This window comes from Atractosteus spatula, chromosome 10, assembly GCF_055471065.1.
Source record: "Atractosteus spatula isolate fAtrSpa1 chromosome 10, fAtrSpa1.hap1, whole genome shotgun sequence".
Taxonomy (NCBI): Eukaryota; Metazoa; Chordata; class Actinopteri; order Semionotiformes; family Lepisosteidae; genus Atractosteus; species Atractosteus spatula.
Window position 1 is genome coordinate 21,225,813 of NC_142715.1, and position 26,488 is coordinate 21,252,300.

Consider the following 26,488-nt stretch of genomic DNA (forward strand, 5'->3'; position numbering starts at 1 on the left):
AATTAAAAAAAGCTTAAATTCACATAATGGAATTTGGATGGCTCAAAGTAGTCTATTCCTTGTACAACTTTACTTGCCCGCTGAGTAGAGTTTTAACCAACGGCAGCAGATGTAGCAGTAATAGCAACAGCGTGGAGTGTCACAATACACTCTGTGAAAGAATTGCGGCTTCAGATCGTTTTGTTCTGTTGAAGCTGCCTACAGGCTCTGAACTGTTGACATTGGCTGTGATCTTCTTTTTTCAGGTTTCATGAAATTCTTCACATATTTGAAATATTTCATTCGGGTTCGCCCAATACACGGTGCAAACCGTACCTGCAGCAGAATGCTGTGGCACATGAAGCCGTTTTGTTTATCGGTTGTAAGGATTGAGGAGCGTACTACAAATCGAGCAAGCGAAAAGAAAATTAAACGGGAGTCACTTTTTGGATTGCTAATCCAGTGTGCTCTGCTCGTCTAGGTTCAAATCCCATCCTTGTCATGGTTAAGGCCTGAGACGTGTGTGTTTTTTCTAAACGGTGTTTGCATTTGTTTCCTCTTTTACTACTGTACTAGAGCAGTAATATTTCTAGCGGTGGAAGAACATGGTATCACAGGCTGACAGCAGGAACACGTGGCCACAAGCTGCAGTACATTGGTTTGGGAACAGCAATAACTTTCCTGTGGAGTCAGGTGCGCCGGTATTAATATAGCGCTTTCGAGCGGAAAGAGTTACAAGAACTGACTTAAACTTACCAGTTATGTTCAATAGCTAAAAACACAAAACCAACCTCTTCAGTGGTTGAATCTAAATAACAGAAGCCAATGCTGCCATCAAGGAAAAAAAAATCCTGTGTTATGTAGTTTTGAGACTAAATATCTGACTTTCAGTTTGAAGCGGTACAATGGATTCTAGGTCACATTCGTTATTGATTCAGGATATATATGAGTGTGCTAATGGTTAAAACTGTGTTTACATGAGCTACAAACGGTAACATTTTCATTGCGAGAAGAAAGTCAGTCCGTGCGCATTTCTCAGCATGCACATTGTCAGGAAAACTAAACCCCCAGTGCCAGCAAACCTTTCGATAGCCTGTAGGTACTGCCATTACAAATGTAACAGGTTGTTCATACACACATATGATATCGTTGCTATCTCGTAATTAGGCGATAATTTGGTATTTATTAATTAAGATTTTTTTCCTGGGTGGCAACAATGCGCTTCCGTAATAAATCATAGACTCTGCTTTCAAAATAGCTGCACCAGGCACTTGGACACAGATAAACATAGGGATTTAAAATTCAGGAATATGAATGGTCAATTGCTTACAGTTGGGTTTTTACGTTTTCTTATTTAGCGATTTGTGTATCAATCTTTTAACAATTCATTAAAATGCTAACAATATGTAAAATAAAAACAACAGCACCGTTAAATGAAGGGGAGACAGGTAGTTTTTTTTTTACAATCAGATTCCAATCTCTAATGCTGTGTGTGAGAGCTTAGGTAACTTTCCTTTTCTCACATTTTCTGACGACTATTCCAAAGGGGCACCCTGTCAACTCCTAATACTTTTCAAAAGTCTGCCTGCATGTTTGATTATTGTCGTTTTATGTAGAAAAAGTTCAATATTGATCATTACTTAAGAAAATTATGATCACGAATAAAAAAAAGGGGCTAAAGATGTGAGTTGCTCTTGAATCAGAGCTGGGTGACACGGGCTTCTGTTCTGATATGGTTGTACGAGAAGCAGGAGGAATCGCTTCACTCCTATGGAGCATGAGCTGAATCAAGAGGGAGACATTTCGTATGCTCGTGCATATGTTAACGCATGACCTACATCGTAAAACTAAATTAAAAACTAACATTAAGTTGTCAAAGACATTCATTTATATACAAACAAGAGACAGACATAGCAATGGTTCTACATTAACTTGTTCTACACTGATGAGACTAATTGAAATGTATGAAAGCCCGTTTCTGCCAGGGAGTTAAAAAAACGCGCTATGGTATCGCAGAATTCCGACTAAGTAACTCAAAATTGCGACTTGGTACTCAGAACTCCGACAATGAAATATGGGCTATTTCGAAGTCGCAAATGTGAGATCAAAAGTCAAAATTCTGAGTTTTTAGGTCGCAATTCTGAGATTCTAAGTCACAATTCTGAGATACCATAGTGCGTTTTTTTTTACTCCCTGGCGGAAACGGGCTTCCATTGGTTTTCAGTGCTGCGAAGCAAAACCAATCTCTGGAAAATCAGACAAATTATTATCAGATCATGTCAAAAGCTGATCAGTATTTCTTTACTGAGAAGCAAAGAAATGCTTGTATTACACATTTTAATGTGACATGCAATTACACATGAAAAATAGTAAAATTATTTTCATTGCGGTACATGTTGATAGAATAGCCCCCTCGATAAAAGAAAGTGTGGACGGACGTGTCGCATGTTCCGAACTCTGTCTGACAGCGAGTTTAACACACTGTCCTTGGAAATTAGAAACTAATTGAACAATAAATTAATCTGAGCAAATTTTACACGTGTGGGTGATTTAATTCTGTCGAAATTGCGTGGAACTCCTCCGCTGAGGTCAGATACACACGGGAAAGTGTTCAGGCGGCTTCACGGAGTCCCGCCTCAGACTGGAAGCAGGTTCTAATTAGACGCTGAGAACAATCCGGGTCTCTATGTAATTGATTGTGTTGATTGAGCGGTAGTGTGACCAGGTGTGTGGTAGCAGGTCCTGCCAGTATAAAAACCTATTCACCGCATTCACACTTTATGCTTTCTTGCTTCAACACAGTTTGGTGGTTTACTTGTCTTACTTCTGTAGCAGTTTAGCGGGACGTCAATTTGGCAATGCGCTCGTTTCTCTTTGTGCTGTGCCTGTGCGCAGGGGCCGGGCTCCCCGCACTGATCTCTGCCGGGCCGGCTGGCTGGGACTCTCGGGAATTAGCGCTCCAGGCCGACCTCCCGGCTCCTGAAGACGCAGCCCAGTCGGAGGACTTGAGCCTGGCAGATGCGCCCTCCGAAGACCTGTCTGCAAGTGAGAACGACTCGCAGTCCTTGGCTCCCGACTTTCGCCGCCTTCCCGTGTCCAGAGACGCGTACTCGCCCTACTTCGACAAGGAGAAGATGAAGCCCGAAGCCGGCAGCCGCCCCTTACCCGCCTACATCAAGAGCGTCCTGTTTCCTCCCCAGCGAGAGCGGCAGCCGGCTCGCCCGGCCATCGGGGGCACCCAAGGAGTGGCTGTGTGGTGCGACTCCAGCAGGATGTACGTGAGGGTCAGTCGGCTCCTGTTCGGCTTCAGCTGTCGGCCATCGGAGGTGACCTTGGGCAACTGCAGCGTCAGCCGAACCACACGCAGTTACTTCTACTTCATCTACGGGCTTCACGAGTGCGGCACCGAGCGATCGGTAAGCGGGTCTTCATCTACATGCAGTGTATCAATGTGAGCTGTAGGGCTAGTGTCGGGGTTGCCTTTCCTGGGAATATCCCTTCCTCTGTGACCCTGCAGGTTGTCCAGGGCCACCTGGTGTACTCCAACACTCTCCGCTATGCCCCTCCCTCCTCCAGTGCACCTGTGCATCGCTTCATTCCCTTCTCTGTGCCGGTCAAGTGCTCCTACAACAGGTAGGCAGGGCTCTGCTGCTGCTGAGAAGCTGCTGGGAAAGTGACCAGAAGCCCCTCATCCCCTCTGTCCTGCAGGTTCCACTACTCCTACAAGGTTGGCTATGTCCCCACGTGGGCCAGGAGAAGGACCTTCTTCAAGGACCTGAAGAACAAGCACAGCTTTGTGCTGCTTAACACCAACTGTAAGCTCCTTGAGTGAGTGGCTCCTCCTGCCTGCAGGGGGTGCTGTGTGCAGGTGTAATGCTGCCTCTCTCTCTCTCCAGCCCACTGGGTCCGGCTCTCTCCTAAGGATGAGTATTTCCTGGGTCAGCCCATGTACTTCCAGGCCACTGCCTACTTTGCCACAGTGGAGCAGAGGCTGTACATCCACTCGTGTTACGTAACGGAGAAACCGGACCAGCACTCCCAGCCCCGTTTCCCTGTGATCGACAACTTGGGGTACGGCCCCTTCTGGGAGGAGAGGTGGGTAGGAGCCCCGAGAACCTGCAGGGGTTCATCCTTGTCCTTGTCCCCAGGTGCATGGTGGACAGCAAGGCAGATGGATGCCTGTCCAGGTTTGTCCCCTCCAAGCAGAAGGATGTGCTTCGCTTCACAATTGATGCCTTCCTCTTCCAGAAGAAGCTGTCCAGGAAGGTACTACTCTCAAAGGCTGCTCAGCCTTCTTGCTCTACTGATCCATGGTCTGCTTTCATGTCCATGATCTAGATGTGAACCAGACTGTGGCAGCTGTAGTGCCTAGAGCTGCCAGCTTGACTTCTCTGTCCCTCTATTGGCCTTGATCCCTTAATGCTGTGACTTTCCCTCTTGCAGCATGAAGTGACTGAGCTGTACATGCACTGTGTCATGGCTGTGGCTCCTGCTAAAGCAACACCAGGGACCAAGTCCTGCACCTACAACAGGGAGGCTAAGAGGTACTTCTGCAAGGAGCCTGCTGAGGGTGCTCTGGGACATGCCAGGTGGAGGCCTCACCTGTCCTCCTCTCCTCCAGGTGGGAGGAGCTGTATGGTGACCATGAGGTCTGTGCCTGCTGTGAGTCCCGGTGTGCTGGCAGCTGGAATGAAGGTGGGTCTGGTTCTCTATCCCTTGTGGATGCATCTCTGCCCAAGAGACAACCATGCTTGGACAACTGAGGAATGATCCCATGCTGGACAAAGGGACTGTTTAGATGAGTAGCATCACTGTGGGACTCTGGGTATAGCGGATCCCTCACTCCTGGGTGCTGCTTGTCCACAGGTACCAGGAGCCTGGTGACCAGCGGTCGGGTGGCTGTGGCACCAGTAGAAGCTCCTCTGGATGTGGGGGCTGACTGGACTGAGTATGAGGAGGGAGACCCTCAGAGCTCCAGTGAAGATGCTGAGAGCACCAGTGAGGATGTGGAGGGAGCAGAGGACTTTGGAGATGTTGGCCAGTGAACAGGTAGGGTCTGGCAGGAGGAGCTCCTGTAGGGGTGGGTGTCCTGCAGTTCAGCTGGATTGTTCTCCTTCTTCCTCCCCAGGTGCCTGAATGAAGGCTCCAGCCTGGCCCTTGTGACTCTCCTGCCTCCACTCGGCTTGTAATGGCAACATTTCAATAAAGCTGTGAAAGACCCTTCTGCCTGCCCTTGTTTCTTTATGGTTTATAGGTTTGAATGGGGTGGAGGATTGCAAGGGAAGTGAGACCCATTAATAAATGGAAGTATTTGTGGGGGTTCCCCTTTCAAGAATGCTTCCCGTATTGCTGCCAATGAGGACTGAAAATGGCTCGAGTAATAAAGCGTTGTACTTGGGGAAGATGGCCGCACTATTCCTTGGGCAGGGCAGTGTGACTTTTTTTACTGGGGGAGAGACAGAGGTGTTCAATATACTGGAAATCCTCCTGCTTCTGAGAGGGGTAGTGCTTATGGAGTGTGAGTTGCTATTGTAGTGCCCAGTAAGAGTGAGATCTGGTGTCCTATTCTAGGCTGCACAAACTTCCTAAAAGAAACACAAGGAAGGAATTGTCAACAGGGGCTTGGTATAAAGTAGCCCTTCCCTTCCTTAGTAGAGGAACAATACTGGTGCACAAACATCAGTGAATAATGGTGCAGTTAGAATCTTGGAGGTCTTATCTTATGGGTGTTGGTTTCACAGTAGTGGTATTGGACAGTCATGGGAAGTATTAGGATTGAGACTGGAGATCCCAGTACTAGACTGGGAAGACAGGTGTTCACAACCACCTCTACCAGCAGCACAGACTGTGTAGATTGGGACTGAACGCTTATTACACAAAGCCTCTCCCCTGTTTCAGTGTCCCATGTCATGAATTTCAAGTGAATCCTAGTCTTCCTTTGTGACTACCTATAGTTTGCACAAATCCTGCTGGCCCACTAACACTGTTAATTCTTAACCCTACTGCACTGCCCTATTAAAGCTTCAAGGATTTAGGATAAACTATTTTATATAATGGTTCCAAAGGTGGCTTCTCAAAGCACTTGACATAATTACAATAAGAATACACAGGATAAAACAATTCCAATAGACCGAGGAGACCATGGATGGCGGTACTAAGGAAAGTAGAAGCAGAGGGGTAAAGAATGGAACCAGTTCAGTAAAGGCTCTTCTACAGAACAAGGTGTTGAGTCTGAATTTGAAGGAGTTTAGGGAAGGTGACTCTGGTATCCTTGGGCAGAGAGTTCCAGAGCTTGGGGGCGTAACAGCAGAAGGCCCTGTCCCCCATACAGTGTAGACGGGCTTGGGGGACAGTTAGGAGACCAGAATTAGAAGACTGAAGGTTATGAAGTGGGGAGTAGGGTGATAATAGATTAAACTGCAACTGAAATGTGAAGGCACGTTCTACAGTTTATGCAAGAAAGGGTAATGTTAGGCTTTTATGGGACTGGGAAAGTGGCAGCACTTTTGAGGACCGTTGGTACAACAGCAGTGCTCAAGGATTCATTTCTAATATTGAGGACAATGGGTTATATACCCATCGTTCTTACCAAAGGATCAGAGACCTTTTGCTATATAAAAAGACTCCTTTCCACCACTAATTTAATCAGGTTTGGTTCATTTGGGTTTTATCAGTTAAACATTTAATATTGTATGTCAGTTTGTTGATGCCTGTATATCACAGTGATCTGCACACACACCTTTGACTGAATATGGGCTGCCAAACCTCTCCACCAAACTTATGTATCACGGTAGGTACACAAGAAATTTATTTTTAATAACAGGGTTGTTGGTGCCAGTAGTCAGATTGGGTCAATTGCAAGGTAAGAACAGCATCACATTAACTGGAGATGATCCAGAGATTAGCATGCAGCTCTGTACGCCAGATTAATACCGATTTGCAACTCGCTCGTCTGCTGACTTTAGTCCCCTGCTCAGTAATCACAATGTTCCCAATTGCAATGAGCCCAAGGAAACAGCTGCTGCTCTCTAGAGGACACTACAGGACAGGACTAAGTACAATTCCTGCAATAGACTAAGCAGTTTAGTGCCAAACTAATAGAACACTGAATCCTATGGGACAGTTCCGAATGTAGTAACATCTTAATACTGAAATCATATCGTAAACACCTCGTGATCTTAAGAATCTGTCGCTGTTAAAAAGTATTCTAATAATAAGCTAAAATTGTACTGGAGCCACAACACAGTGGACTTGCAGCTCCTGTCCTGATCATACAGAAAGATGTCATCACTATAACACCTGTTAACAAACATAGCTCCTGCAGTCTGTGAAAGAGAGCTCTGAGGTAAATATTCCTTGCAGGGAAGTGAACTGAAAAACAGGCAAATACATCACTCAGATGAAGAGCAACGACTGTCGCTAAAGAAAGTGAGCGAGGGTACACCTATAGTAGTTCATCCACAGAAATTCAAATATAAATTTGTGACGCACCAGAGTACCACAAAGCTAGAAGCGTGCCTTCAACTGGAGTATTGTAGTACGACTATTTATAAGTAATATTAACTTATTCCAGGTGTTCATCTGGTTTAAGAATACGAATCGATGCCTTCAGATAGACCTTTAACAGTCCTTTGATGTAGAATTAAGAAAATGGGGAATTATTTGATCCCATTCTCAATCCAGTAGTTTATGGACAGGCGCTCTCAGCAGACTGTGTGCAGGAGTGAGGGGTGATGTGGAATTCTATGGGCTCAGTGGGACTCTGGGAGTCAACTCAGGGCTCTGCTATAGATTCCTGTAGAACCGGTGTGAAATGATAATGTATCGTTGGCTGGTATTGTTAATGTAAAGTTTACTGGTACGTTTCGGCCAAAACATATTTTCTTTCTTCTTTTTTTCAGCATGGAATAAACCTATTACATGTTCCTTTGCAGCCTACGCATGCTGACGCAGCTACCCACCTGAACTAAAAATTGTATGTTGGCCGTTCCGTTACACTATATTGATGAATCGTACAAGATCATAGGATCAATAAGCCTGAAGACTTGTCATGTACAGTGCCCTGATAAAAATCAAATTAATTACACTAATTTTTATGGAATCCCATTTCCGGTAGTGAGGTTTCCATAGTACACAGATGGAATACTGGACGGTGGGCTTTTAATTTTTTTTTTATTTAAACACCAGAAATACAAAAACGAAGACAGAAGATGAAATAAGATACAGAAATAGACACTTCACATCCAGAAGAATTCACAATTATAAAAGCTGAAACTTATACTTTTTAAATATTTCCATTGTATGTCCTTTTTCACTTTAAAAAGAAACTCTCCTTTAGCTCAGCTGGCAAGGCCTGGGTTCGAGCCAATGCAGTGAGGCACGAACTAGGGTGGGAGCGGCGAGGGTACAAGCCCTGGAACCCGAATCCGTTACAATAACAAAAGGACAGACAATGAAATATGGGTTATTTCGAAGTCCCAAATGTGAGATATAAAGTCGGAATTCTGAGTTTTTAAGTCGCAATTCTCAGTTACTAAGTTGGAATTCTGAGATACCATAGCGCGTTTTTATTTTTACTCCCTGGCCGAAACGGGCTTCCATAGAAATGGTCAGATTCAGAGCCATTGCAGTTCGTGCTAATTAGAACAACGCCAGTACTGAACCCTCAGCACCGTACTGACTACTGAGCACAAGTTCAGCTGCTCGCCAGCTTTGTTACGGACAGTTTTGCATTGCTATTGAGCTCAGAGCAGGAGCTGATCTTCAGACAGTACCGTGTTAAAAAAGCAACATGAGCCAGGCAGGAGTCAAACCTACAATCTTCTGTTCCGAAGTCAGATGCGTTATACATTACGTCACTGGCCCTAATCTTACGGTGCTCAACTGCACCATAGTGACCTCAGCGCCACTACTAGTAATACATCGCCCCCGGCCAAAATTTCTAAGTAAAAAAAAATGTTTTCTATACTTGTCTGTTTAAAAATATTATATCTTTAAAAAAGACAAAGGGTTTGTGTGTCGCACTAAAGTTTTGATTCATTTAGAACGCACAGAAAAACCATTTTCTTCCAAGAAATCATAGATTTGTCTCATCCTCCATACTATAATTCTCTCTTGTAGTAGTAAAGCATTTTGAGTCAAACCGAACAATATATTAAAGGAACAAGTAATAGGTTTATTCCATGCTGAAAAGAGAAGAGAGAAAATACAACGTTTCAGCTGTGAAACCTTCTTCAGGTTTGTTTTCTCTCTTCTCTTTTCAGCATGGAATAAACCTACAATATTACTTGTTCCTTTGCAGATACGCATGCTGACGTAGCTACCCACCTGAATATATTAAACATTTCATCTATACGATTAACATAATGTTCTCCTGAATAACTACAGTAAATGACAAAGCCATAATAAAAAAATATATTTACGAATTTTAACTTTTTATACAGTAAAGTTTTGTTGTGAACATGAGCCCTGTTTATCGATATCACCAACACAGTTCTGGATTTTATTCTGCCTTCCTATGGACATATGAATTTTCTTTCACACAACAGCTTGCATGTGTGGTAGCTTATTAGCGCCAGGGAGAAAAAGAATATTGTTGGCTTTTAAATGAGAAACCATTTGCGTTTATACAAAATCACAATGCGTTGTCCCAGACATTGGGACATCCTCTGTTTAATCACTTGTCGTTTTCTCTAATATTGGCTCCTGTGCTTCGGTCCATTTGAGAGAGAAGACACTGAAAAAGTCGTGTGAAAGTGGATTTTGCACCTGCGCCAGTGCTGTAGTGGTATCATACAGACACCCATACAAATCCATCACACGTTGGAAGCTCTGGAAGGCAACGTAAAATATTGCTCTGTCCGTTGGTGGATTAGGTATGCATGCTACATTTCAACGTAAAATGCAATGTAAAAAGATCAAATTTGATTCAAAATCGATTAATGTAAAAACCGATAAAGCTCGTTTTTTATCTAGTTTTATCTATATCTATATCTAGTTTTTCAAAGGTCTTAAAAAAATGTTTATCGCGATTGTGAAAGTTAGAAAAGGTGTACCAGTGCGTGCCTTTATATCGCCAGCTTCAGTCTCGCCTGTAGCTGCGAGAAGGTTAAAAGCGTACAAGTGATCTGTCTTTCGTCAAAATAATTGCTGGAGCAGCAGGACGTAGAGTACAATCCAGCAGCGGTAGATGGTGCTCGGGTAAGAGCTAATTCTGTTTTCAGCACAGGGAGCAAGAATGAGCTCAGTCTGGCTCCCAGCAGAATCCATTCTGGTTTGGTTGCTGTCAGACTGTGCATCTGAGGCTTTTTGGATCGCAACGTGAAAAAAAAAGAACAAAAAACAATTACTCACATCGTGTTACTTCTACCAGAGGAAGGGAAGATATCACTTTAAAAAAATCAGAACTGAATATTTGGATCCGGGGCCTCATACTTATCAAATTATTAAAATAATAATTATTTAACTATCAGATTGTGTTTCTGCAACATTTCGTGCACAGTATGCCGTATTCAACAATAAAACAACAGTCACAACGAGGCCTTTACACCCAGTCTGGGGTATTTTCCCCTTTTATATTTTTGCCACTTTATATCGAACCTGTTATACTCCCAGAAGTGCACAGTAGATTGTACTTAATACAAATATACAATTCACCACTGGTATAAACAGATGTGTGCCATGTCTGCCTTTGTAAGCATTTGTTTCAAAAATAAGTTCACAATATGTTAAAAACACAAAAAGCACAAACTTAATAATACAACGATACAAAATCAAAACCAAATCATAAAGACAATTAAGTACCTATCCTTTGAAAACAGAACACCTTTATATCTACAATAAAAATGTGACATTTGTATCTACTTTTGAATTACTGTACAAAGCAGACAGAGTAGTCCCTGAATTCAAAGATCAGATCTTGGCCAAAACAAGACAATCAGACGTGAGCTGAATTCGGAACAAGAGCCTCTGCTTCGTCGTTTATTGAGCTTTTGATCAAAGTCTGAGTGAAAAAAGATCAGCTATTTTAACTGTTTGAATGAAATACACAAAGGGCACCTTCCTTCGAGCCGGAGTCAAACCGGCGACCTAAGAATTCTCTCTTGTTTCCCCTACAGTCCTCTGCTCTACCAACTGAGCTATCAACAGATGTCAGGAGCTACTCTCTGGCACATACTGTCCAATGTAGTGAAATGTTCCGGATGATTTAAATCCCAGATCGACATCGTTTCCAACTCGTTTCCTTAGTCTTGTTTACCTTGAATTTAAGCCACAAACCAGGATTCTACTGTATAAACTTCCGGAGATATTACAAAATGTTTGATGGAGCATCAATCATTCCAGGCAGAAATTGACTCCTTTTCTTTCTCGAGGGATCATATTAAACATTTCATTTGGATCGAGAAGAGGATCACCATGAGACACAAAACAAACTGTTTCATTCTGTCTTTATTAGAATCTGTATCACAGCTAATGCATGTAAAGCCTTTAGTATGCGAGAGTGAGAGTTCAGTTATGCCAGGGAGTGTGAGAAAAGAGAACTGAAATTTAGTAAATTAATATTTAAATAGAGTGTAAATCTTCAAAGTGTCACTGCAAAATTATTACAGGGGTCTACCAGCTGCCGGACGTACTTGTTTTGGGACTATTTCCAATAAGTACCGCATTAGTAGTTGTGTGTCCTTACTGGTACCTTTTAAACATTTGGTTATATACAAACGGGACAGAGACACAGTAATAATCCGATTTTAACGTGTCCTGCATTTTAACTTACTGAACAGATACATTGAAATGTTCTGATTCAGAGCCCCTGCAGTTTGTGCTTAATTAGAACCACAACAATACTCCTGAGTCCTGAGCACCACACTGAGCAAAGGTTCAGCTGAACTCTGACTTTGTTCAGCAGGACTTGTTGTTGCAGTTGAGCTCAGAGCTGGAGATGATCTCCATATTCTACCACACTAACTAGTCCTAAACGTAGTACACAGTACACACTTTTTTAAAACAATTTAAAATATTACACAAAGGCTGTAAAGCACACTCTAAATCGATCCGAATATTTGATTTCCGCGATCCGTTTAGGCAACAACAGGCAACGTGGTGCTTCTCCAGCAAAGCATTTCTCAGTTTTGTGAACTACTGGTCCTTTTAACACACCAACTTACCTACCTAGTCAGGATGGCCGAGTGGTCTAAGGCGCCGGACTCCTGTCTTTCCATTGCTTGGGTGTTCTGGTCTCTGAATAGAGGCGTGGGTTCAAATCCCACTCCTGACAGCTTTTCCCTCTCTTGCATTTTTCCTGTCTTGTGCTCGCTGACAACGACAGAAAGAAGAAAACGGAGAAACCGGCTTGCGGGCACATGATGGGCAGGGAAATGCTTCGTGAACACTTCAATGTGATTAGCAGAAAGTCAAATAGGCTTCGATTTCTCCCTTAAGAACTGTTTGGGGTGCCTGTAATCGAGTAAAGATTTACGGTCAAGGTATGCATTCAAAGGTGAAAGACCGAAATATAAATCCAGAAGAAGATGTATTAAAACATTTATTTCCTTGCGGTTTCTCCTGTATTTAATTAAATGTGGCATTGTGAAATCAGCCTGTAGCCCTACGGAATGCAGGCACTCTCCCGGTGACAGCGCCAGGAGCCGAGAGGATTAAATCAGAGCTCGAACAGAGAGTTAAAAAAAATATGGGCAACTAGAACATAGATCATAGAACATTTTTATTAAACTTTCCTATCTGCTCGCCTACTGAAGTATTTTAGCTGCATTTTAGCTTCTATTTATATACTTTACAGTAGATAGTGTTTAGTAAGAGAAGAGAGATACAAGCGCTTAACCCCCACAATAACCAAACCTTAACTAAAGCAGGAAGATCAGTTTCTGCTCGAGACAGCCGTTTTCTGAACTGTAAACCTTCAACACTGGCTGGAGACGCTGTGTGTCCGGACTCAGAGGTTGTATAAGAAAAGACTCGGAGAGCTGCATTCGCGGCTCATTGCTCTGCGCTCCCCGTGCGGAATGCGCGTGTCCTCCCTCCTTCATTACCTTCATACACTCCTCTCAAACCACAGCAAACTCCTGGAATATTTTGGTGAACAGATACTGGGTCCTTCTTTCCGAGATCATAGGCAGAAACAATAAACACGGTGAAAACAGGAAGGTATTCTGATCGTATAGAGAAATGCGCAAAAATACATTTCCTAAAATCCAATAAAATCTAGTTACATTCTGATGCTATTCTGATGTATCTGAATAGTTTTGGCACAGTTGTTACAGCAAAGAGACAAATAAACTTTTTTTAAATTTCATTCGAGCTGTAGTTTTGAAAATGTTTTTTCAATTCTCTAAATAATACAAACACAAACACCCGTTGTAACCGTCTGACCATTGATATTCTTGAATTATAAGCCCGTACACATGCTGGCAGGCAGTTCAGCGAATATGATGCCCCTGCAGGGGCTGAATATTAGACAGACGTATACATACAGTCATTGTGTGGAGTTTATTCCTCCTCTACCGCAGTCTTTGCCTCTTGTCACATTTTCGCTTAATTGTCGATTTTTTGTATAGAACACCGAATATCTTGAGGAAGCCTGTCAAGCGAAGACTGATGGATTATTGAGGTGCAAACACTGGTTCAAAATCAACGCCCTCTGCTATTGCCGTTGTTTCTTTGATACTTTCTTCAAATTCCTCATCTGACCTTCAAAAATCGAGGGATATTAAGCATAATACCATACAAATTGTAACTTTCTTTTGATTGCCAGTTTTATTAAAATGCCATCCTCTTTTACTGTTATTTTAGATGGTTGGCAAGGCGTAATATCCCCCCTCTCACCCTCAGCTAAAATATTTTAAAAGTACAACAACATTACATTATATTGAACAGCACTTCGGTTAACATTTATATTCAAATTAAGGTAAATTTACGAAAATATTAAAATAGAACTCCGTCGATCTGTTGTTTTTGCTTGTCAAGTTCTCAAACAATTTTGCATTGTTTTTTTAAATTACTTTAGCTGAAGATGCAACGGGAGTAGAAGTGAATTCTCCCGCCACCCATTGGAACATAATTGAACATGGGTGAATACTCTCTGCTTGGAAGTTGCCAATGTCGGGAATTATTGGAAGTTCCCGGTAATGTTGACTCTTTTCTCAATTGTTTACTACTGCAAATATCAAAATAGTTCAGGTTTTGCGGAAAAATAAATTTTTTGCGGTGATGATGTTTACTACAGGAAGAAGTGCGTCCCTGGGTGGGTTCAAAACACCCACCTTTGGGTTAATAGCCGAACACGCGAACCGATTGCACCACAAAAATGCTTGCACCTTGCTTTTTTTCATTTACATGCTTTTGGTGAACAAAAAATTCGCTTGCATTTCATCTTTCGTAAGCTATATGGTTAATAAAAAGCAAGATGGGTTCCGCAAAGGAAATGAATACACGCATTAAACCAAATCAAGACCTCTGTGAGTGTCCCAAATTACATGTTCTGTAAAACAAGACAGGAAGAAAGGTACCACTGGAATTCAGATCCAGGATCTCCTCTTTATTAAACAGGTGTTTTAATCAACTTTGTCATGGCGCCGGCAGAGCGCTCTTCTTTTATAGCAGCTTGGACACACCGCCATGAGACATCTGCATTCGGTGTGCGTTGAGCCTACTCACCGAGCAAGTTGCCTCCTTTAATGCACTAGCAGCCCGATACTAAGAGACAGGATGAGAAATGGCTTTTATCTGGCACTTTTCATGTCCAAGGAGATCAATGTGCTTTCCGTGTACAACAGGGTGTCCTCTACACCCGCCACCGAAGCATAGCACAGGCTTGGTGGCTTGACATCTCCCAAGGAAAATAGTGAAATTACAGGTGGAAGAGGAAAATGACCCTCAAGAATGCAGAAAGATGGTCATCTTAAGGGCGCCAAATCATGTCTGAAGGGAATGGGTTTCTAGGTGAGGTGGCCAAGTGGTTAAGGTGATTGACTGATAATATATTGTGCTCTGCACGCGTGGGTTTGAATCCCATCCTCATCAGTGATGATAATTTTTTTTTCTTTAACGTAACCTTACATTTGCCCGTAAAGTTCATATATTTTTCTGTAGCTGCAAATCCCCAATATTTCTGCTGTCTCCTGAGAAACACAAGCGTGGAGTCAAATCATATTAAATAACACAACACATCTATTAATTTAACACCCAGATGTGACAGAACACATGAAAGACTTACACACAGCCTTTAATATGCGATAGTGAATTTGCAGGTATCCTGGGGATGGAAGATAACTGATATTAAGGAAATACATATTTAAAGGGGGTGTAAGTCTTACATGTGTTCTGTCACATCTGGGTGTTAGCTGAATAGATTTATAGTATTATTTATTGTGTTTTGACTCTACACTTGTGTTTCTCAGGAGACAGCAGAAATATTGATGTTTACTTGAACTTGAACTTTATTGCTATATGTAACCGGTACATGTACTGGTACAATGGAATTCTTACTTACAGAAAGTCTAACGATTGTAAAACAAGTGTAAAAACACAGTGCAAACAGTGCTTAAAGACAATATACAGACAAACAGTAGATAATGTACACGTAGACATGTAGACATTTATATCTACATTCCCGGTGATCTTGGCTTAGGTACTCAACTATTTACTTGTAGTTTGACTTGTGTCAAAAGTTTAAAATCTCTGCAAACATCATTTTTCGCTCTTGTACTAGAGTAGTAATGTTTCTAGGCTGACAGCAGGAACACGTGGCCCACAAGCAGTGACGGTATTAGAGGTGCCTGCAGTATGTTGGTTTGTGAGAAGCGATAAAGTAACTTGCCGAGGAAGCAGGTGTGCCTGATTTAATAGAGGCCATCGAGCAGAAAAAGTAACAGAAGAACCAACATAAATTCAACAGCAATCTTCTGCAGCTGAAAACACAGGCGAGACTTCTCCAGGAAACTCACAACCTGGGCATGACTTCACTGCACACTGCTGTTGAGAACGATTGGTGCAGTGGTGCACTGGAGCTGTGCAAGTATTTCTCTCTACACTGACTGACACTGCAGAAACACAGGGTTTTGGCTCTGGATCCATTTCCTCATGGAAGAAAGAGACAGTAAAATAGCAAGGAAAATACAAGAGAAGAAACTGAAAGAATTGTGCCCACTGCAAAGTAGGAAGGACAGAGGTGGCCGGACACTTAAAACAGCTCAGCGGATAATTTGAAACGACATTCTTCGGTGACAATCAGCAGATGGATTCAGGTTCTGTTGTGCAGTTTGAACGTTTGTTCTCCGAAATCTGGTTCGTTATATGAGATGAACTGATATTAAATAGGAATAATCATCGATATAATAATTGATGTCTGGCGAAGGCAAATAACCTTTGTTCATGATTTGGGATGTGACTAGTTACATTTCAACAGTTACAACCCCCTTTATAAAGGGTTTGCACTCTTATGCAATCAAGGGATTGAACGATTTTTATTATTATTACTGTTGTTCCAAAAATGTTCTATTTGTTACTTCTGATGGAGCTGTGTGCAAAGATTTAACAAGCTCAACTCCCGCCAACGATTCGCCGTGAAGAAGCAAAACATTGAAGTTTCACAGACAGAAGCAGTACGCCAGCACAACCAACATTAAAACACTACGATTTGCACTGACTGGAAAGTGATCTCAGCAGATGTTGTTCCCTGCATAACGCTAAAGGTGGCAAAGCACATTTGGGTTGAGAGGACGCAGTAAAGCTTTTGTTTTCTGCCTTGATGTCAAGCTGACAAAGTATCTCTAAAAACTTAGCTTAGGTTCTCAAGAGACTGTCAAAACACAATTCCACTGATTGCTTTCCAAGTCACTTTTTGCCAGCCGGTAATATTTCTTCTGCACTGATAACCAAGAATTGAATTTCATTTTTCGCAAGCTCTGTGAATTTCTTGAAAAACAAGTTTTACAGAAAGGAACTGAACACATACATTTAACGAAATCAAGCCCTTTGTGGTTGCCCGAAATGGTACGTTCTGTACCACAAGATAGGAAGAAAGACATGGCTGGGATTTGAACCTAGATTCTTTTGTTTAATAGACAGGCGCTTTAACCAACTAACATCACCTTTTATAGCCATTTGGACACACCGCTCTGAGACATCTGCGTTCAGTAAGCGCTGAACCTGCTCTCAGAGCAAATTGCCTCTTACATAGCAGCCCCGACACTGAGAAACAAAGAGAACTGGCTTTTATCTGGCATTTTTCGTGTCCAATGCGTTTGACATCTCCCAAGGGCGACACTATTTCTTCTTCTTTTTTCTTTCTGTGCGCTTTGATAAAAAAAAGAGAACTCGTGCAAGGGAAAAATGTCCTTTTTTCATAGAGAAAACGTGCACCAGGAAATGTGTTGAGAAGAAATGATTTAACATGATACGTGACCTAACTTACCGGAGCAAATGCTCACCCGTCGAGGTCTGCTTTACTACAAGAGTGAAAGATTTGATCATTTTGTGGAAGAAAACAGTCTTTTTTGAATTCTAAATCAGTCGGGAATTTCAGTGCGACACATAAACCCTTTGTCTGATTTAAAGAGATTATATTTTAAAACTCATAAAAATGTAGAAAACACCTGTTTCTCACTTTGAAATTTTAACGGGGCGGTGTATTACTCGTAGCAGCGCAGCACACTATGGCGCAATTCAGGTCTTGTGAAATGCCAGCGGTTTAATAAACAACGCGTCTGATTTCGGATCATAAGATTGTAGGTTCGACTTCTACCTGGCTCGTGTAAACTTTACTCAGGCTCCGCAGTAATAGATGTCTATTATGTAATGAACTGCACCTGAAAGCAAACGTTGGGTCTGTTTCCTTTTTTTCCAGCATGAAATAGCAAATCGTTACAAAAAGCACCAGCTAATGCGCAATAGCGTTTTTTTTTAATTACATTTACTTCAGGCTTCAGACACTTTTTAATAAAACAAAAGTGTCCTGAAACTCCCTAGCAGGTTTGCTTGAACCTGTATTAATAAAAGTTACCTGAAACTTCCAGGATTCCATTTCATTTTCTGATGTAGCTGTCTCTGAAGTCGGACGTGATGTTTAGCAGATGTGAACTGTGCCTTTTCTCTTTTGTTCAAGGCTATTTGCTGTGTGAGCTCTATTTTGTTTAGATTATCTATGTGGTGTACACAGGGAGCTCAACTGCATGGTGCGAATTCTGTGTTCAGGACCAGCAGAACCTGAAAAGCTATGAGCTGACTCCGACGTGATTTGAACATGCAGCCTTTTGATTGTGAGTCAGACGTGCTACCGTTGCGCCACAAGGTAACGACTGTCTACGGATTTGAATTCCCCAAAGGAGAAAAATCAGCTTCACAAAAAAAGATTTTTTTCCCTCCTGTGAGGAGCGCCGCTCTTCCGAAGAGAGTCTCTTCTTCCCAGACCACATTTTATTTTTCCTGCGCAGCTCTTGTGCAGGTGTTGTTCTCGATAACAGATCCAGGAACACTGATTGTTTTTCTATTTTTTTAATTAAGTACCCCATGGTGCAACTGTAACACGCCTGACTCTAAATCCCGAAGTTAATTTTCAAAGTATATCGGAGTCAACTGATATTGATCAGGTTCTGATACTGCTGAACCCACAGCTTTAATCATAAGGTCAAATTCCCCAAGCCTGCTGACCTTATATGTCGATCCCTTCTCGTGAAAACTCGTATTTTCACAGGGTACCCTTCAGAAATCACAGTATAGAATGAAAAACTCCAGTAGATGTTGGTGATTTTCCTTTAAAAACAATTGAATCTCCGGAAATTTTACGGAGTGTATCACTTTTACTGAGACCGAGGAGTGTTAAGCTGTACATGAGTCTCTGTGGGTCGGTTGTTAACCCAAAGGTAAACAGAGCCCGTAGGGAGCAGTAGGCTCGCAAATATAGCTCACTGTGTATATAATCAAGAAGCGGAGGTTAGTTTCTCATCTGCATGTTGCAGAGCCTTACGCAACTCGTACCAACAGTTGGGGTTTGATCCCTGCACGAGCTATTAGTTGAAAAACCATTGTAAATGATGTGTAACAGATTTATCCAGCTGGCTTTTATATTTCACACTAAATTGCGATCTTGAAACCAAAATAATTAGAAATATTGAACACAACCGTTGCTCTCCAAGAAGGAAAGCTGTTTTAAACTGATGTCACTCCTTTTTATTTAACCCAGATTGTGAAAACAACTCTGCCCTATCAAAGGAAAATGTTACACAAAAGTTGGAAAGCACACTCTGAACCCATCTGTATATTTGATTCCCGCGATCCGTTCAAAGCTGCTTAGTGTTTCGCAAGCAAATCATTTCAGGGAAGAAATTCAGTTTAGTGAACTACTTGTGTATTTTCACTCATTGAATTTGATCTCAAAATTACAGTTCGGATTTATTGGAAAACTTCACAAGCATTATTAGGTTAGGAATGTAAAATGTTATTTTAATATCTTGGTATATTTACCTTCATTTTAATATAGATATAACCATGAATGTTGTTAATCATATTGTACTTTTGTCGTACTTTTTAAAACATTTTAGCTGAGGACGCACGGCGACTATTATACCTTGTGATACATGCAAGACATCTGTAAAAAAAGATGTAATTACAATAAAATTGGCAATTAACAGAAAACAACAATTTGTTTAATATTATTCCTCGATATCGATGATCAATTGAAGGATTTGAAGAAACTATCAAAGAAACAGCAGCAATAGCAGATGATTTTGGTTTTGAACCCATCTTTACACCTCAATAATCCATTTGTCCTCGAAAAAAGAAAAGACGGGCATGTTTTGAGTCTCATAATTATCCTAGATTATTCTAGATCCAAAAGAAACGTATACATTTGATTGCTTCTGTAGTATTTTGGATTTTCTTCTGAAGATCTTACGAAGTATTGCCAGGATCTATATTTAGTGCTCGGTAGCGATAACACTGCTATTGATTGAGTAAAAATCTATGATGTATTGACAGCTTTATCTGAAGCGAGAAGTATTCGAACCCCGCTTATGAAGTATTGGGATTCATACCAAGAAATACTTTTTGTTTTCCCACCCAAAATGCTGCTATTGCATTACACATTATATGAACATTACCAGTTTTGGTAGCTTCTGGGTGCGATTTTCCAAAATTGAAACTAATTACAAAATTATTTAAGATGAACCATGTCCAAAAGTTGTAAATCATGACTAATATTAATATCAACTGAAATTACAACAGAAAAAAAAAGATTTAACCGAAATATTCATAAGGCTATGCAAGCTAAAAAGTAGAACAATTAATTTCATATAACTTTTATTTTTTATTTTTTTAGAAATGGGCTCACACACCTGAAGACACTAACGTTTCTCTCCATTAGAGTGTGTGAATAACAGTTTAACCTAAAATGTTTGTAATTGTGATTTTGATAAAATGCAATAAATCGTCTATCAGCAGTAAGAAATTATTAAGAAAGTAAGAAATTGTTTTATTTAATAAACTGTAAGATGTGAAGAGAGTTTACAGTTTGCATCCTTTAATTTGTCTTTTAACTTAAGCGTTCAGGACCCAAACCCGTGAGCGGACGGTTGTGTTTCTTGAATCTCTTGTAATCATCAAAAGTAGTTCCGGTGGGTAGCTGCGTCAGCATGCGTAGGCTGCAAAGGAACAAGTTATAGGTTTATTCCATGCTGAAAAAAAGAAGAAAGAGAACACAACGTTTCGGCCGTCAAAAGTAGTTGTTTGTTGTTTGTTGTTTGAGTCCTTCAGTTTTTTCTCGAGTTGTACCATGGATATTTTATTCGATCCATACTTTTCATGATCTTTTGAATATTCCTTCACTTATGAAAAAGTTCAAGGTGTTCTTGTCGCTGTGCTCCACATCTACACGAGAGCACCTGTAACAGTACAGGACACACAGTGAGGAATTCGCGCAGCTTTCAGCTCAGTGCGGAGTCCAGAGGGAGGACTCGCTCGCTGAATGATTTCTCAAGAAATCCCAGGTGAGATTTAACAGGTGATTTCTTCAACAGCCACGACAAGTGTGGAGACGTTCTCTGGATTTCCTGAATATGACGTTAAATTAGTTCAAATCATTCGTTGTAGTTAACAGAACTAAATGCTTTGGAGGTACATCTAAAACAGCAGAGCAACACTGTAGCACTTCGCGTGTGACTGAACTTAATTGTGTAAACCTGGCTCTCTATGAACACCAACAAAGAGTTCTCACTCAACAGAAGATTGCGATGTGAGCACAATAATATAAAGCACGTGGAGATGCCAGGGATTGAACCCGGGATCTCATACATGCAAAGCATGCACTCTACCACCGAGCTACATCCCCGAAGGTGTATGCGCATGGAGAATGCCTGCAATTTCCCACTTTCGTGTTTCCTCTACTACAGAGTAAATTCATGGGAATGAAGAAATAAGGAAGGAAAAATAATCACATTGAAGCTTCCAGAGACTGGGCAAAAACGAATCAGTTATTTTTATATCCAGTCACACGGGCGACGGTGGTTAATTCCTCGACGGGGGAGTGCTTTTTTACCTCCTTACTCTACTGTCTTTCAATTCTGTTATCTTTGAAAGCTTTTTGCATCTTTTAAGTGCTCTCGGTTAAACTACGCAAAGAACAACAGCAGTACTGATGATTTTCATGGACCGATGCACACTTCTTCTGTACAACTCCAGTGATAAAGCCCTGTCTGTAAATATTGTAGAAGAACGAAAAAGGGCGAAACAACGCTCCAACCACAGGAATGGTAACCAGAAGGATCGTGTTCTTATTTAATATGTCATTTTGAGATGCCTTGTCAACGCAGACAGGCGTTTGAGCTGAACAAAGAATTTATAGTGGTGGTTGTAAACATGGAACATGTTATTTCTATACCAGGAAGAAAGGAGCAGACTCTTAAACTCTTTAACTCTTAAGTTAAAAGAGACAAAAACGACACCTAATCACAGCTAACATTAATTAAAATGACATCACAACAAAAGAGCGAAGCCTTGAGTGAATCAAATTCGTTTTCATTGAATGTCTGTGTCTTCATCACTTTTGGGTAAAGTAAGCTTGAAGTTCAAAAACGATTTTGGCACGCCTGTAGCGTTTTTATGAAACAATTGCTTTGTATATACAATTGCTCTGTGTATAAAGTACATTGTGAATGTTCTCACAGCCTTCAGTTTGTCTTTTTATTCCACGCACGAATATTCTTGTGTCCATATCACATATCATATAACACAGAACGCCTTCAAACAAAATGCATTTTAAAGACCACGACTTTGAAAATTTTCACAACCCCTCCATAAACATATCAGTGAGCTAATTATCCTTTTCTGACAGTCGGGGTTTTGATTGATGCGCAATTACGCACCATCTGGAACACTGGGGGACCGCTGTATACATACATACGTTCACAACGCAGAAATACTGCTCAATAGAGTTTCATGCGAAAAACCCATATATGACCATAGGAAGCAGAACAGCAGTTTCCAATTACCCAGACTGTCAGCATGGGAATAAAGCTTTGTTTTATTTCTGAAACCCTTTCTTTATTTCCTGTTTTCATTCTGCAGGAAAATTCCTATTCTTTACTCAACAGCTTTTTAAAAACAGCACCCATGATGTTCAAATCATGATGTCCATGATTGTTTACACAGAAGACTGGCAGAGCTTTGGGTTGTGAATCTCTTTTTCTCATGGTTTTATTGAATGTGGCACTGTGCACTAGGATAGGGGGATGCTGTTCACAAGCCAATAGCATTTAAACCACAGCACCCACAATGCTGCAAGTAAGTGTTTTACACACTAAGCAGGTCCTCTGACCTTTCCCAGCCTTGCTTTGGGTTGTGAAACCTCTTTCAGTTTTTGTTATGATTTTTTCAATACGGCACCTATTAGACACACAATACACTGGGATAGGGAGGTCCTCTTCATGACTCAATAGCATTTGAAGCACAACATTCACAATGCTACAACCAAGTGTTTTACACACCAGACAGCCCCCCTCACCTTATACAACCTTGCTTTGGGTTGTGAAAGTGTTCTTTATTTTTTTATGATTTTTTGAATATAACACTACAGGTAATATACTGGAATAGGGGGGGTCTTCTTAATACATGGGGTACATGGGGATAGCACCTTAAAGGGAGGCTTCTCAAAGCTCTTTACAGAATGACAACAACAATAAATAAAAATACACAAGATAAAACACAATTACAATATATAGAGGAGACCGTGGATGGTGGTACTAAGAAAAGCAGAGGGGTGAAGAATGGAACCAGTTCAGTAAAGGCTTTTCTAAAGAAGAGGGTTTTGAGTCTGGATTTGAAGGAGTTTAGAGAAGGTGACTCTGTGATATCCTTGGGGAGAGAGTTCCAGGGCTTGGGGGCATAACAGGAGAAGGCCCTGTCACCCATAGAATGTAGATGGGCTTGGGGAACAGTTAGGAGAGCAGAATTAGAAGAGAGAAGGTTGCGAGGTGGGGAGTAGGTGGGGAGCGATAATAGTTCAGACAAGTAATGAGGTGCCAAGCCATGCAGAGCCTTATAGGTGAAATATTGTCAAATTTGTAAACCTGAAATTATTTTTTGTTCATATAGTCATTAAGATCCAAAAGACTTGGCCAGAGATTCAATGAGCCCAGGCATAGAGACTGAGTGTCGAGCGAGCAGGAGCGATGAGGAAGGAGACTGCGAGAACATAGATATAGATACTTAACACAAAGTACATCAAGACAATATACTGTACAAACAGTAGACAACGTACAAGTAAACAATGCAGACATGTAAACAGTGACTGCAGACGTGCAGAATAAATAAGAAATTAAGGTAGATGTTTCTATTAAATTAAAGGTATTCGAAATGTTGTAAAAAAAGCAATTTGTTTTGTAAAAAAATGAGAGATGATTTTTATTTTATACAGGAAAGGTGTGCGTGTCAAGTTGATCTTTTCGGAGTGCACCATTTGAAAATATAAATTGGAAGTTAGTTTGGATAACTCCTGATGGATATTGTATTACAAATAAAGCTAAAAAGATATAATTTAAAATTGTTCATAGGTTTTATCCAGTTAAATAAGTACTGTCTAAATTTAAGCATGAGCAGGATGATTTGTGCTTTTTTTGTCGGGTTGAAAGGGAATCTTTGGTACATTTACTTGTAAGGTGTGTGTTTGTGAAGTTGTTTTGGACGGACTTGCAGAGTTTGGTTTGTAGGCATTTAAAGGTGTTTTTTTTAGGTTTAAGGACTTTGATATTGTACTGTGTAAGAGAACTTTTTTTAAAAAGAATTTATTTATAGCAAAGTTATTAGTCATTCTGAGTAAATTTCACATTCATAAATCAAAATGGTCCAATAATACTCCCCTTTTTAGTACTTTTCAGATGGAGTTAAAATATTATTTAAATTCTATAAAAATGAAAAAATGCTTAAGCAAGGAAAACATTTGATATATGTAAAAAATATAATTTACTTCGTTACCTCTGCCAGTTAATTTTTTTTCTGTTCGTGTTTTTTTTCTCTTGATTCTGTTTCTGCTCCTCTAGTTGTATTTGTAAATTATTTACACATTTAATAAAAATAAAAAAATGTCGACCGTATGCGTTACACTATAATATAACGCAAACATCTATTCTGGACTATTTTTTTTCAGATTTTTATTATTCGAATAATATTTTTGTGGTTTATAGCAACGGTCACTAAGGAAGTTCATCTGATAACACGGAAGTCCTCTCTTTGACCACATTTCGCTTTCTGTGCTCAAGCCCACGTGTTTGCAGCCGCGGCAGCTGCAGGACTTGTCTGTGTCTTCCAGATCGACTCTGAAAAAAATGGAGAATCTGTTGCTTAATCTGAAAACTGAGGCGCACTCTTTCATGGAGATTGTGCTTAAATCGATCGTGCATGAAGTTTCGGAAGTTTTCCGAAACCGGACAGATGATTCCGAGAAGTCGATTGAAGAAAAACTCTGCCGGATCTCTCAGGTTCTGGCGAGACGGATCGTGATTAAAATCACGTCTGTCGACAACGGTTTCGGGGTCGAAATCGCGCAAATGAAGCAGGAAAACGAGCTTCACTGTTTCGTGGAGGTTTTGCTCAAATCGTTCGTGTATGAAGTTTCAGAAGTTTTCCGAAACAGGATGTCTGACTCTGAGAACGAGTTTCAAGACAAACTCCACAGCGTCTCCCAGATCCTGGTGAGTCGGGCCGTGATTAATATCACACAGTGTGTGGAGGACAGTTTCGGGACAGAAATAACGCGAATGAAGGAAAACGAGACCTTTAAAGTGCGACTGCAGCTGTGGTAGAAGGAGTCGGGAGCAGGAGGAGATCAGGGAGGGACGGATCATGTTGGACTCATGCCTCCCTGTGAAATCACTGCAGAAACAAATGAAGAAACGGAGCTGTCGGGTAAGTGCGATGACTTATGTAGTAATGTCTGTGTTTAAAAACGGTGTTTTTAACTTCCTCACTGTTGAATCTGTAGTGGAGAGATGCAGAGCGAAGTAGGAAAGGTTTGTGATGTTGCCGAGGGATTCTTTTCTGCGAACTAAACTAGTTGTGGTCTAGTTATATTCTCATTAAGGTTATTGCTGTTCTTTGAATGTGGCCAGAAACTCGGTTTTGTCTAAGTATTATTGAATTTGTCATCAACTGATACACTTTCTTTATGTGAAAACCAATTTAGGAGACTTTGGAGTCTTGGAAATATGTTTGTGGGCAGATTATTTATCGACGTGGCGGTAACTATCTCTTCTGTGCAGTGTTTATGTACCTTATTGTACATTAAAGCAGTGTCCAGTCAGCCAGTGTGTCTGTATGAACCCCTCTCTCTCTCAGTGCAGTGTTAATGTACTGGAGTGTCTGGTCAGCGTGTCTTTATTAACCCCCCTCTCAGTGCAGTGTTCATGTACTGGAGTGTCCAGTCAGTGTGTGTGTATGAACCCCTCTCTCTCAGTGCACTGTTAATGTACTGGAGTGTCCGGTCAGTGTGTCTGTATTAACCCCCCTCTTTCTCAATGTAGTGTTAATGTACTGGAGTGTCCAGTCAGTGTGTCTGTATTAACCGCCCTCTCTCTCAGTGCAGTGTTAATGTACTGGAGTGTCCAGTCAGTGTGTTAAATACTGGCAGTTTAGACAGAACAAATGTTTTCGTAAAATTACATCCCCGACTGTCCTCTGCTGCCCTTTTCAATCTTCTGCTGAGCACAAAAGAGTCTTAAGAAAATGATTACATGATCAGCTTCCCCTCCTAGACCCTGTTAATTGCTGCGATGAGTTATTGCTTTGTGCTCTGTTTTGCCATCTTCTGAATATAGTCTGAGGAATACCCAATGATGAACTAATGTAGCTGGTGTAGTAAAGCAGGCTTAATTATTTTAGAACCACTAATGTCAAGACAGCGCTTGCTTTTCCCCCACAATTGGAAACTAAAATATTATTTTTTATGGTTTTAATACGTGCATATTTTATGTAAAACAAAATTACATAAATTGGACAACCTTCGGTTCAG

General features: G+C 41.0%; 2 protein-coding genes and 3 non-coding genes across 5 annotated transcripts in view; 4 read left to right on the plus strand and 1 right to left on the minus strand.

Annotated features, from left to right (window-relative positions):
* LOC148825762 (uncharacterized) overlaps window positions 1–26,488 on the plus strand; it is a 232,396-nt gene that overhangs the window by 194,894 nt on the left and 11,014 nt on the right. The window lies entirely within an intron of this gene.
* On the plus strand, window positions 2,838–25,283 carry LOC148825774 (uncharacterized). Its single transcript, XM_088926141.1, has 10 exons — window positions 2,838–3,395; window positions 3,497–3,612; window positions 3,688–3,794; window positions 3,876–4,050; window positions 4,128–4,245; window positions 4,423–4,523; window positions 4,601–4,674; window positions 4,846–5,020; window positions 5,108–5,138; window positions 24,741–25,283. The coding sequence occupies exons 1-10, from the start codon at window positions 2,838–2,840 to the stop codon at window positions 25,281–25,283; spliced, it is 1,998 nt and encodes a 665-aa protein (XP_088782267.1).
* On the plus strand, window positions 12,151–12,253 carry trnar-ccu (transfer RNA arginine (anticodon CCU)). Its single transcript is given in 2 exon segments — window positions 12,151–12,188; window positions 12,208–12,253. It is a non-coding gene; the product is annotated as a tRNA-Arg (tRNA).
* trnai-gau (transfer RNA isoleucine (anticodon GAU)) lies at window positions 14,934–15,015 on the plus strand. Its single transcript has one exon. It is a non-coding gene; the product is annotated as a tRNA-Ile (tRNA).
* trnaa-ugc (transfer RNA alanine (anticodon UGC)) lies at window positions 21,245–21,316 on the minus strand. The gene has a single exon. It is a non-coding gene; the product is annotated as a tRNA-Ala (tRNA).